The sequence below is a fragment of the Alexandromys fortis genome, unplaced genomic scaffold, assembly GCF_014885135.2.
Source record: "Alexandromys fortis isolate MF-2015 unplaced genomic scaffold, M_Fortis_MF-2015_v1.1 scaffold_63, whole genome shotgun sequence".
Lineage (NCBI taxonomy): Eukaryota > Metazoa > Chordata > Mammalia > Rodentia > Cricetidae > Alexandromys > Alexandromys fortis.
Window position 1 is genome coordinate 6,703,253 of NW_026067953.1, and position 13,429 is coordinate 6,716,681.

General features: G+C 49.9%; 1 protein-coding gene across 3 annotated transcripts in view; it reads right to left on the reverse strand.

Annotated features, from left to right (window-relative positions):
• Ccdc88c (coiled-coil domain containing 88C) overlaps positions 1-13,429 on the reverse strand; it is a 124,160-nt gene that overhangs the window by 52,345 nt on the left and 58,386 nt on the right. For 2 of the 3 annotated variants that reach the window (XM_050151438.1, XM_050151439.1), the window contains 6 exons: positions 12,249-12,307; positions 11,361-11,444; positions 9,233-9,373; positions 8,672-8,856; positions 7,682-7,763; positions 7,258-7,416 (listed from right to left, as the gene is read on the reverse strand). In XM_050151438.1, coding sequence (XP_050007395.1) covers positions 7,258-7,416; positions 7,682-7,763; positions 8,672-8,856; positions 9,233-9,373; positions 11,361-11,444; positions 12,249-12,307 — 710 coding nt within the window. Of the gene's footprint in view, positions 1-7,257; positions 7,417-7,681; positions 7,764-8,671; positions 8,857-9,232; positions 9,374-10,729; positions 10,851-11,360; positions 11,445-12,248; positions 12,308-13,429 lie in introns of those variants that run through there. The other variant, XM_050151440.1, reaches the window with a different exon arrangement.

Below are 13,429 nucleotides of genomic sequence, written 5' to 3' on the forward strand. Positions count from 1 at the left end.
ATTTATGTATATACTATATATATACATATATTTATATATATAGTATATGGTGGACCATTGGAGAGGGCATCCCAGGAGTAGGCCGGGGGGCTGAGCAGCATAGCTAGTTTCGATTCAGGGAGGGCTTCTGTGTACAGCTGCCGGAACAACCAGAGCAAGCCAAGAGAGGTCAACTAGAGGCATGCATAGACTTCAGATACCTACTGAGGACAGCAACATGCTGAGAGATGAGAACACAGGTTTAAGGGATGATGGGCCCCTGGGCCTGATCCAGGTGAGGTGAGGAGAAAAAAAAGAGGATGTGAACCCCACACGAATGCAAGGAAAATGACTGAACTCCACAGGCAGCACAGGCCGGCATGGAGGGCAGACAGTTAACTGAGGCTCCCGGGACGGAGATCTGAAAGCAGGAAAGGCGCATCTCCCACTGAAGGTGACAGACACATCTAGAAGAGCTAGGAACCTCAGGGTACCTCAGGGGACAGGGGAGTAAGTCAGCCTGGGGTCAGGGCAGGAATGACCAGACTCTGTCCCTTCCTGACCCTGGGCACCCCTACTGTCATCTTAGAGGTGTGATCTCAGAATGGGGGTTACAGGAAAGAAACACGTTGGAACTGGTCATTAGCTCAGCTCCTAAGGCCAGTGACCCACCCATCTCTCTGGCTGCCGCTTCCCTGCAAGACCTGTTCCAGGGCTTTTATCTCCACTCGGGGTTCTCTGCTGGGAAGGGCTGGCTAGAATAAGCTTGCTGCAGGCATGCCTCTGTGCCTGGGAGGCCAGGGCAGGACACACTCCTCCTTCCGTAACACGACAAGACTTGCCCAGCACTTAGAACAGTGTACGGCTGGGTCTCTGCCCCTCTGATTAGTTCGAAACTAGCACTTCCTAGAGAACTGTTCCTCTACACAGCACAGGGAAGACCACGGCCACTGTGCTCAAGATGCACACAGCATCTGATCGGCTGCCTTCTGCTTTATGCAGAATTTTAAAAAAAATATTTATTGTTATGTATATAGTATTCTGCCTCCATATACGCCTGCACACCAGAAGAGGGCAACAGATCTCATTATAGATAGTTGTGAATCACCATGTGGGTGCTGGGAATTGAACTCAGGATCTCTGAGTTAACAGCCAGTGCTCTTAATCACTTAAACCATCTCTCCAGCCCCTTAGGCAGAAATTCTAAGCCAATCAGGAAATACTGAAAAACCTCCCAGGCTGTATCACTACCCTACCACTCTGACTGAGACCCTCTTGCCCCAGGCAGCGGCCCTGAGGACCACTGTTTTCAAAGGGAAGCCACAGGGGCCAGCTATGTACCCATTCCACACCTTTTCCCTTCTCCAGGGTGGTTACACTGCTCCCTGTATTCAGTTTCCATCCTTCTGAGAACTAGACCAGGAACCATAGAAACGCTGTTGCAGTTTAAGAACAAACTGTAAATCTGTGATCTAGATTTTACTCATGAAATCCAACTTGCTATGGCCCTCGGACCCGAGCTCTTCCTCACCTCCTCCTCCTCTACCCGCACCAACACGTTCTTCCTCTGGGCATCTGCATTGTGTGCTCTTCATTATCATCCATCAGAAGGATGGCTCAGTCACGCCTACCCCCACCCCCCACCCACTGTGACCGAGAAGTGTCACAAATGGGGACAGCTGGTACGAATGTGACAGCTAAACAAGCCAGACTCTCACTTAGAAGAGCTTGCTCACCTGCCCACCATAACTAACTTGATCCATTCCAGTCCCAAGGAGAGTGACCCTCGGGCTTCTCCCTGCATTCTCCCTCTTACACAGCAATGGTTTCTTTCACTGGGTGCAGGGGTTCCCAAAGATCTTATGCCTGTTGCTAAGTAAGGCAGAATCCCCACCCAGGGTTAGAAGCCCGCAGGAAGAGAGCAGACCACAGACAGGTATTAAGTTCTGTAATTCTCGCCTATGGAAGTGAGCACCCTGCAGCCGAGAGCCTCTGTAGCAAAGTATTATGGTAGCACATGCCTGTAATGTGTGCGTGTTGGAGAGTGGAAATCCACAGGTTAAGCAGGCCAAAGGTTGGAGCTAAGCGTCTCCTCAATGACTTTTTTACTTTATTTTAAAAACGTACTGACTGGTCAGCAAGTCCCAGGGACCCTCCTATACCTGCCTCCCCAGTGCTGGGATCACAGGAGCAGTCTGAACTCAGGCCCTCCGGCTGTGGAGCAGCACGTTACCAACTGAGCCATCACTAACCCTCACCTTTGAAGATGAACATGTATGTTTATTTTATAAGTGTTTTGCCTGTATTAATATCTGGGCACCACACACCAGAGAGGCCAGAAGAGAACGTTGGATACCCTGGAACTGGAGTTAAGACAGTTGTGAGCTGCCATGTAGGTGCTGGGAATTGAACCTGGGGCCTCTGAAGATCAGCCAGTGCTCTTAATCACCATTTAGCTGTCTCTCCAGTCTGAAATGTGTGTTCTTAACAGGTCCCTCAGCTGATTCAGACCACAGCTTGAAGAGCTAAGATGCAGGGAAGGAAGGTGTTTCATAGCTTCAAACTAGCATTTCTGTTTCATAATTAAGTTGATGTGGCCAACCAGGTATGCACCTATTCAAAGGGCTAATGGCCCTGTTCTCCATTTACTTAAACTCTGTGTGTGTGTGTGTGTGTGTGTGTGTGTGAGAGAGAGAGAGAGAGAGAGAGAGAGAGAGAGAGAGAGAGAGAGAGAGAGAGAGAGAGAGAGAGAGAGAGAGAGAGAGAGAGAGAGAGAGAGAGAATATGCTGGCTGTCCTCTGTTTTTCTCCGCATTCACTTGGAACAGTCTCTCACTGAACCTGGAGCTCACTATTTCTTTGGATGACAAACCCCACTATTCCTTCTTCCATCAGAGGTGCTGGTGGGCCCAGGCCCAGTCCTCTGATGGAGGGACAGTTACCTCAATCCCTGAAGGCCTAGACAACACCAGGACCTTCAGGGAAAGCAAACTACCCAAAGTCTCCAAGCCACACTTGACCTTAAGGTCAAAGCACATTGGCGCACAGGCCAGTGGTGGCCGGGAACAACCTATGTCTACCGAAAGCACAGTGTTACCAGGTCTGCAAATGCAGCACCACCCAAGAAAGATTCTAGTAAGTATATTCTTCAGCTCTTGGTGTGTGCCAGAACTGTTCCAGATGCTGAGAATATATATCCATCAGCAGCACGAACCAAGCTCCTTTCCAGAAAGGCCTTTCTGGTGGGACTCAGGAAAGCAGGGAGAGGCTTAAGTGCCAGACCAAAGGAGCTTCTGAGATAGACACCAGCATTCCAGCCGCTAGACTGCTGGGGAATAATCCTTTTGTACACTGTGGAAATGGGCGGCTCCCATTGTTCATAAAAAGTTAACTGGCGAGTTCCCAATAGGACATCCCCATTGTCTCAGTGTGTGGGTGCCCCCCTTGCGGTCCTGAGTTCCTTGCTCGCGCTCTCTCTCCTTCTGCTCCTGATTTGGACCTTGAGATTTCTGTCCGGTGCTCCAATGTGGGTCTCTGTCTCTGTCTCCTTTCATCGCCTGATGAAAGTTAATATTCCGGAGGATGCCTACATGTTTTTCTTTGGGTTCTCCTTATTTAGCTTCTCTAGGATCACTAATTATAGGCTCAATGTCCTTTGTTTATGGCTAGAAACCAAATATGAGTGAGTACATCCCATGTTCCTCTTTTTGGGTCTGGCTTACCTCACTCAGGATAGTGTTTTCTAAAAAGCCTGGGATAAAACCGGACTCGCTGAACATAGCGGACAATGAGGACTACTGAGAACTCAAGATCAATGGCAATGGGTTTTTGATCCTACTGCACATACTGAGACTTGGTGGGAGCCTAGGCAGTTTGGATGCTCACCTTACTAGAACTGGTTGGAGGTGGGTGGTCCTTGGGCTTCCCACAGGGCAGGGAACCCTGATTGATCTTTGGGCTGACGAGGGAGGGGGACTTGATTGGGGGAGGGGGAGGGAATGGGAGGTGGTGGCAGGGAAGAGACAGAAATCTTTAATAAACAAATAAATTTTAAAAAATTAACATAAAAACAGTTAACTGGCTAAGCAGAACTTTCAGGGCAGAGAGACTGTTGGGAAGAGGAAGGGCAAAGTCTGAGGAGTCTCAAGCCAGAAGCACCATGGGAAGTACATAGATGAGGTAAACCAGCCTCGGGGCAGCACACTGATTAATAGAAATGGGTTAGTCTGAGTTGTAAGAGCTGGCTGGAGACAAACCTAAGCTAGTGACCCACCATCTATAATTAATAGCAAGTCTCTGTGTGGTTATTTGGGAGTGACACTGGGAAACAGAGAAACTCAGCCTAGACATTGAACAAGGATGGTACACTCTGCATACCTTAGCTGGCTGGGCCCCCAAGCCTCCAAGTTCCCTTTGCTTATCCACCATGGACACACCAGGACTGCCTAACCCTGACCTTTCCCAGGTACTGACTGCCCTGCTGGTTGCTTTCTCAGGCTTCTCAAATTTGACTCCTCTGCATGGTACCCCCAACCTGGAGCTGCTCCCCATCATCTCAGGCTCTTCTTTTTCCTGCGACCTCCCAGGAAAGCATTCCTGATCTTGGCCTGTGTCCTGAGGGGGGCCTCTCTGTACAGCACCTGCATAGCACTGCGTAGCACTGACACCACAACCTGACTGCAGGCTTACTTACCTGCTTCTCTCCAGACATGGAGCTTAGGAGGGGACTGGCAGTGTCCCTGTCATTCCCATGGCTGTCTCCATATTGTTCAATGTCACCATAGGGCCAAGTCAAACTCACACCAAAGCGTGTCAAGTGTGGAAAGGACAAAGAAGGTATCGCAACTGTTCTTCACATTCTCCAAGGGTAAAGGCAGCTCACACTTGCTGGGAATTCTCCGATGCAAGGAGCATCCAAATGCTGTGTGTCCCACCATGACTCAAGTCCCAGGGCCATGTTGCAGAGATGTGCAAACTTCTCCTCTCAGGCCCAATTCACCAGGAAGCTCTGACCCCACAGTTTCTGTAACCCATGCATGCATCATCACCTGTCCTGCAAGGTCTCACGTAGACAAATGCATTCCTTCTTACTATTAATAAAACTACTTCATAACTTATGGAATTAATAAATAGAAAGTGTTACTGTATTCAATTGAGTCAGGTGGTGAGAACATGGGTGGAGAGAGACTCCCTGCAAACCTCATTCAATGTCTAGATTCGCCCTGCTGCAGAGAGCGGGACTCGTAACACAGTAGCTTATCTGCATGTTCACGGGAGAACCTCGGGACAATGCAGAAATTAATGTGGAGTCTGGATCTGGGAGCTGCGTGAGTCCTGCCCATCACATCGCACTCCTGACCCTGTCTGGGGACCTTTTAAAGTCCCAACTGCATGAATAGCTGCCGAAACAGCAGTTTGGGAAACCTGTACAAGACCGTGCCTGAGGCTCCATCTGAGGCATCTGAACAAAGCAACAAAGCGCAACTGGAACACACTCTCCACCTGGAGCCCTTCAGGCCAGAGTGTACACCTCTCAACACGGGCAGAGGCAGTAAGCCACGGAGTTGTTCCCAAGACAAAGGAAGGCCAGGGCCCCTGCTCTAGCTCCTTGCCCAGCATCTAAGGTGTCTTCTTAGCAGGGAGGAGGGTGAGTCATCCAGCTACTGACATTCCTCAAGGGGACACTCCCTGAGCGGGTCTGAGAAGTAATGCTCAGCCATATCCTCTAGGGCTCACCTCAGCAACCCTGGCTGCAGTAGGAGGGCGAGTGTGCCAGGAGGAAAGGGAAGTCCCACAGCAGGGATGACAGAGGGCTGCTAGACCTGTGCTCAGTGACCCCAGACGCTATCCAAGCTGAGGCAGGACAGCTGGAGCCAGTATGAGCAGGGAGGCAAAACCCATTCTGGGGGGTGGGGGTAGCCCAGTGGTAAAGGCATTTGCTATGTAAGGTTGACAAATCAAGTGCAATCCCTGGAAACTACATCAAAACTAGACACAAAGGGGTGGAAGGGCAGCTCAGTGGTTAACGTTTAGTCCCCAGCACCTGTCTCTATAGAGCAGCTCACAACCACCTCTGACATCTGACCTCTGTGGACACCTGCACATGCATGCACACAGCCACCCCCCCTCCCAATACACCATTAAAAGTAAGGTTAATCTCTGTAAAAATTCAAAAGGCCAGACGTGGTGGCACACATTGGTTGTTATGACACTCCTACAGTGATGTGGGAAGCAGAAATGAGAGAACAGGATGGAGGCTCGCGGACCAGCCTGCCTGGAGAGTTCAGGGGCATAGACACCCGGGCAGCCAGGAGATACAGGGGCACAGGCACCCGGGCAGCCTGGAGAATACAGCAGCATAGCCACAGGAAGGACTCTCTCTACCTCAACAAGGTAGGAGAGGCAGATGCCGGAAGGTCATCCTGATCTCCACACATACGCTGTGTGTGCCCGCACTTACAAACGCATGAGTAAAGTAATGCTAACAGCCGGCACGGCTTCCGCTGCCTCGGGGTAGACAAGGGGACCTGCATTCCACATCCCTCATTTTTAAAACTTCATTAGCAGCAGTATTTTTATTTTATGGATGGTGGGCACTGAGGCCTAGCAAATAGCCCAGAAATTGCAAGCCTTAAGAAACAAACCAAACAAACAAAAGCCAAAACAAAACCACAGACAGAAGTCATCATCATGTTATTATGACGACTGGTTTGATGTCAACTTGGCACAAGCGAGAGGCATTTGGGAAAATGGAATCTCAACTGAGAAAAAGCCTCCAAAAATGGCCTAAAGTTGAGTCTACGGTACATTGTCTTAATTAGAGATTGATCTAAGAGGGCTGTTGTGGGTGGTGCCTGAGCTGAGGAAGCCACGGCTTCTCCATCAGCTCCTGCTTCAAGGTTCCTGTCCTGACTTCCATCAATGATGAACTGTAAGCCACAATATAACATAAACCCTTTCCTCCCCAAGTTCCTTTTGGTTACGGTGTCTACCACAGTAATTAAAAACCCCAAGACAGTTATAAAGTGGAGAAAGAAAACTCTAAAAAGCACAGCTGCTGTTTATCAGTCGACCCCATTCCCCTTACCCACCCAACATTTGGAGATGAGAGAAGGGCTCGAGGGAGACCCAGGAAAGACCCAGGCAGGTGGGCTGTGCAGGAAGCGGCCACTGCTCTCTCCTCAGATCCTCCAAGGACACATGCTTGGTGGCTGTGCCCAACAGTAGTGGACGGAAGCCTGTCTGGCCGCCTCACTCTGTCTCGAGGGTGGCCACTCACCTCCATGCGAGCCTTGTAAAAGTCCACATCGTGCAGCTTCTCCTTGCAGCGTATCAGTTCCATCTCCAGCCTCTCCACACGGTTCGCCTTTTCCCTCAGCGAGTCCAGCTCATCCCGATAGGCCCGGGCTGAGCGGGCATCAGCAGCGAGCTGAATATTCTGTAGGCGCGAGAAGGCGAAACCCCAGCTTAAGACACTCATTTGAAGATCCAATCCCTACAGCCCGGGATCTCCTGATGGCCAAGGAGCTCCATGTCCATGCACCCTGCATGGTCTCCCACACTTTCACTAACACACACGGTTGGCATCCTGAGAAAGCTCTCAGGACAACAACTGTGAACGCTTTGCTGGACAAATCCCATGCTACATTCGTGACCCCCTGGGACCGGTTACTGGGGAATCCCAGCCCAGGCCTTGTGCTCACATCTTGCTTGGCCTTCTGAAGCTCCAGGACCAACTGGTCCACCTCGTGTCTGGTATCTGCAAGCTGCTCCGTCTTCTCCTCCCTGCATGGGTGATTAGGAGAGAGTGAAGGGGAGGATGTTTCTTGGCAGGCTCAGGGGAACAGGCTGCTACTTCTAGGACCACAGAGGGGAAAGGAGGGCACACAGGCTTCTAGGAGCCTGTGAAAATATTACTGACATGTATTCTGTATGCTAGTACACACACGTGCACACCCACATGTGTGTACATTCACTTGTGCAAGTGCATGTAGTATTTATAGATTTGATAGTCCATGTCTTTCTCTATGCCCTCCATATCATTTTCTTGAGACAGAGTCTCTCATTAAAACAGGAACTTGTGTTTCAGCTAGACTAGCTAGCCAGCAAGCCCTGGGGACCCTTCTGTCCTCACCCCCAGTACAGGGTTACAGATGTGCTGTTATGTGGGTGCTGGGATCCCAAACTCTGCAGGCACTGTACCCACTAGGCCACCTCTAGGATCAAAACTCTTGGGTTTCTAAAAAGCACCCTTAAACTGGGCCTAATAACCAACCACCTACTACCCCATAAGTGAACAAGACAGAGCCTAGCCACAGCTCTGTGAGTCCACAGGTAGCTCTGAGGCCAGACATGGAGAGGTAAGGCTGAGCAACTCCCCAGATGGACAAGCGACATTCACAACTTCAAGAAAATGGGAAAGAACCAAAAAAGCCAAGAAAACAATCTGTTCATCCCGGCCCTAAACTGAGTCTGCATGAGCGGCAGTCTACTTTGATAGGCAGCCTGGCTGAATTCTCAGCACCAGGAAGCCTTCCCTACAAGTGCAGGCCTGCAGAAGGCTGGTGATGAGCCTTCAGCCACCAGGAGCTCAGAGCAGCCCCGCCAGCTGAGCTATCCCACAACACCACGCATGCAAGCAAAGTACCTGAGAAGTTCATACCACAGAAGAGGGGAAAAACGGCAGGACTCACAGTTCCTGCCTGACGCGCCGCAGCCTGGCCTTAGTGTCGGCCAGCTCAACAGCCAGGTGCTGCTTGTCTTCGCTAGACAGGCTGCTGGTGGGGCTTGGTGTGGAGTCTGGACTGGAGAACTTGCCGGGGCTGGGAGGGTGCTGCGCCTGGAGGTAGTCCCTCTCTTGTGTCAGGTCCACAATCAGCTGCACAAGGACAGGGAGAAGACAGACATATGCGGGGGTCACTGCTGCTCCCCGGACTGGCCCAGTGTCCAGGCCCAGATTCAGTGAAGAACCACCGAGACAATCAGGAGGGAGAAGATGCTACATGTTTACAGAGCAGGAGCAGGAGCACACCCCACCCATGTTAGGAACCCTGGTCAGCCTCTGTCTTCCTGTGGCCATCTCTGCTGAGGCTATTCACCACAGGGTTATACCCTGGGGGAATACTGACATCCCACCCTGGAGACCCTGACCAGCAGGCCGGGAGGAGTTCGGACCAGAGACAGAGAGGGAAGCAGAAGGAGAAAGGCCGCCTCAGGGACCCACACGGCCAGCCATAGCGGTCCCACAAGCACACCTCGGTGCACTCGTCTCGTTCGTCGATGAGTCTGCGGAGGTGGAACACCATGTTTCTGGAGAGGGCCTCCAGCTCCTCGGGGGCCACATCTGGCAACTCCAGCCACTGCAGGTCAAACACATTCTCCTGGTTGTGGGTCACCTGTGGGAACACAGCATAGGTTTGCAGAGGCTGCTATGTGTGGTCTTGGTATTCCTGAATGCCCAGGGCCATGTGGGGTGTGACCCAAGCAGAGCCCAGAGCCCACTCTACACCTCATTCCCACAACAGGAACAGCAATTTACTTCCCAGACATGATTAAGCCCTCACTGATAAATTTCCCATGCCCAACAGAGGGGGCTCCTTAAGTCTTGTCCTTGGATGACAAGATACTCATTCTCTGGGATGCTGTAAGCTGCATTAACTCACAATATAGAGAAGGTGAGTTTTCAGTGCATGGATGAGGAACAGCTCTTAGCTTATTTCTTAAAATAAAATCTAATGCAAACAGAACAAAAACGTTAAGCCTCTTAGTTCAGAATCGTGCGTACATAGCAATCTTGGTTTCTTCGGGGGAGCTATTTACAGTCTTAGGCGATTCTGAGGTCCGAGCCTCATTCCCACAGACCACAGAGGGCAGCCTGGCTTTACCACTCTCCTGAGCAGAGAGCTGAGGATCTGCTAAGCGGCTATCCTCTCATTGTTGGGAGAGAGATAGCATAACACACGGGTCTCAAGGGGACGGCAAAACCAGGGAAAGAGGTGTCCACGGCGGAAGCACTCAGATGTCTGAACAAGGAGAAATCTTACCCCATGGTATCTTGCAGTCAGGATCTGAAGCAAATCCCCGACCTGATCTAGGCCAGGGCTGGGAAAACCCTGAGTCTCAATGTCACTGTGGATGGCTGCAGGGTCTCCAAGCCCGTGGCACGTGGTCACCTGAGTTTTTTAATTTCAGGCCCATTCTCCCCCTCCCTTGATTCTAGCAAGCAGTTCCATAGCAGATCCTGAGCATGGGAGCTTTTAGGAGGCACCCAGTGAATTCCTACGCTAGCTGTCAAATTTGCTAGTTTACACAGGCATCTTTGGTTGTCTATTTCTTTTTCTTTTTTAATATCTTGCAGTCTGGGCAGGAAGGGCAGTGAGTGGCAAAGAACTCACAAATTTCAATGACCTAAGTCTGTCCCTAGACACACATATTTGCAAAACACAATACCCACAAGGAAACTGAATGGCAGACTACTTCTTAAACTCAAAGGAGCACAGTAATGGGTGAGAATATTTATTAAATACTGACTTTCTCCTATGTCAGCTTTGCTGGGCCTCCTCCTACGGCATGCTACAAGTGGCTTCTACCTCATACTTCAAACCCTGAACGCTGCAACGCCCCAGCCACCATGGGAGCCAGGTATCCCAGCCACAGACATGTCGCCAGCACCTACCAGGAAAGCCCTGTGCCCGGTGCCTCTTTTAATTGCACAACGGCTCTTGCATGTTCCCAGTTCTGCATTTATCTACCTTGTCTAATTAGAGCGTGCGCTGAGCCCAAACAAGGCGCTGAGCACCAGGACGTCCCCGGTGGACATCTGCCACACATGAAGCCACCTTTTTAGCTGACACCATCTCAGTCAACCTTAGACAGAGGAACAGGGAGGTCTGCCTTGTCCTTCCCCGTGGCAGTGACCGCACAGAGGCCTCCTGAGGCAGTGTTCTCAGGGTCTGCTGGCTCTGACATCTCACTTGGTGGCAGCTTGTTTCCTTGTGTATCGCGACAGCAGTGGAGACTCTATAAAGATCAACTGTTCAGTGCGGGATGACATTTGCCAGAATACATTTTCAGGGCCAATAAATCAAATTCTGAGCCTAAACCATTTGACAGCTCTTAAAAATAGTCTGAGTCCATATAAGGCAAGAAGAAGCAGGCAGAAGATGACTTGATTGAAGTGTTGATTTTTTTTTTTTAAAACCTCTATTTTATTTTAGCTTGCTGGTGGCTACCTTTCCAAACAGAATCAATGTGTCTGTGGTGTTATGAAACCTAAAATTAGCAGCACCATTCACGGCGATGTAGTCCTCAAACTTTTCCACTATGGAGATGTCACCTCTTGCTATAACCCCAGATCCACAGCCACCCCACCCTCATGCTTACCTCCTGGATGTGAGCCACAATGCCAGCCTGGGTCTCGATGTCCAGCTGTTTGATTCTCTCAATGAACTCCTCTTTTCTCTCACACTGTGAAGGGTTTACACAAATTGATGGAAGCATTTGTCCAGGTACAGAAAACCTGGGTAATCAACACACCCACAGGAGCCTGGCGACCTTGTACCCCCCTCAGACTAAGACTACATAGAGCTCCTCTGACCACATACAGGAGACTAGTTTCTGAAACTTGCCTTTGATCCCTCCCAGGTGAGAACTTAGGTGGGACACAGAATTGCTTGCTTCATACAAGGTCTTCACAAGTAAAGGGAACACACCTGACTCAGGGCAAGGGCAAGCACACTCCAACCATAAAGGGCCAGAGGGCAACTGTGTTTGCTTGGTGGCACCAGGGACAGAACCCAGGCTTTTCTACAGGCTAGGCAAGTGCCTTGTTAGTAAACTTGTACCAGTCCTCTTCACTGTTTGAGACAAGGTCTCTGTCCTCTAGGTTACCCGCAAATTCACAGTTCTCCTGCCTCAGCCCCCAAGTGCTAAGATCACGGGTGTGTGTCACTTCATCCAATCAGATGCTGACAGTTTTCAATTTCCTGGCCTCTGTCACAATTCCTCAACCCTGCCACCGCAGCTGGACAGCATGCAGCGACAATTGCGAAGAACAGAGCGTGAAAGCAGCTCAGTAAAACCTACTTAGGAAAACAGGTGCCTGAGATCTTGCCCACAGCTATAGCGAGCACATGGAATGCTATCCTGGCCTGAGGAGGTCTGTACCTCAAGATGCCTGGCACTACAGACGGCTGCCACATTGTTTCCTAGCAACTCCCGTTATGACAGACTGGCCACCCGGAACCCTCCCCAGCCACCGAGCGGCCCTACCTGAACAGCACAGCCCAGCACCAACAGCAGCACCTTCTTAATCTCCTCCATGCTTTTCCCTGTGTCAAAACAGCAACAGATGCCATTAAATTAAATTAAATTAAACTGCTTAAGCAAGTCCTGGGAGATGTGTTTCCCTTAAAGGGGGCGCAGGGGGGAGGGGAGAATTAGAGAAAAAGACAAAAATAAAATAAAACAAAATCCCAGTAGTCACTTACACGTGCACACTACATAAGAGTTCATTTATTTTATTTATTTTAACCACGAGAATTCTGTGTGGAACCATTTGAGTCCTTTACCATAAAATAAAATACCTCATAAAATCTCTCTCCATGATAATCAACAGACCTTCCCATCAGCAAAAACGGTTAGCGTGTACTATAAGCAAACTACAGGAGCCTCCTGTGCACGGCTTTGCCTGTTACGTGACATCTCCAACAGAGCAGGCGGGACAGCATAGCAAACCCGCTGTCTTCAACTTCACACTGCCAATGCTTATGTATCTCACATCCCCTCCCCCCCTTTGTTGATGAAGTTCAATGTCGGACTGGAGTGCTCTAATATAAACCACAGAAAAATAGATATCATCTTTTGTTTTTTTGAGACAAAGGCTTCCTATGCACCTTTGGTTGGCCTGGTCCTTGTGACTGCCCCCTTCTTCAGCACCCCAAGCTGTGGCATTACAATGAAGCACCCATACTGGATCCACATTAGTTTTTGATGGTACCCCTTCTAGGGGGTCAGGTTTTGAGAAGAGCATCTTGTGGTTAGTTCTCTAGCCTTACTCACTTTCACACTTGCCATGTGGCCCAACTGTCCTGCAGACGACAGGCTTTTTCACATGTCTTGTGAATCATGTAACAGTTTCTACTGTCCAACTCTTGAGCAATACATGCGGCTACTCTCTTAACTCTGCCACTAGGACAGGCCCCAAACTGTCCTTCATTCAGAGTTAGATGTCTTTGACTGTGCTTGAGGCTGAATGAATGTCTCAATTACCTAACCAATATCCGAGGTCATGGGCTCTCTCCTGCTTCTGTGAGATGGAGGCAGTTGGCTGGGGTTGGGAATAGGGTTTCCATTCAAGTTTGGTTTTTTTGTTTTTTTTTTTAAAAATACAAGTTTCTGCTTTTTTCATCACATACAACAGAGAATAGTGTTTGCCAAAAACATGGCATTTT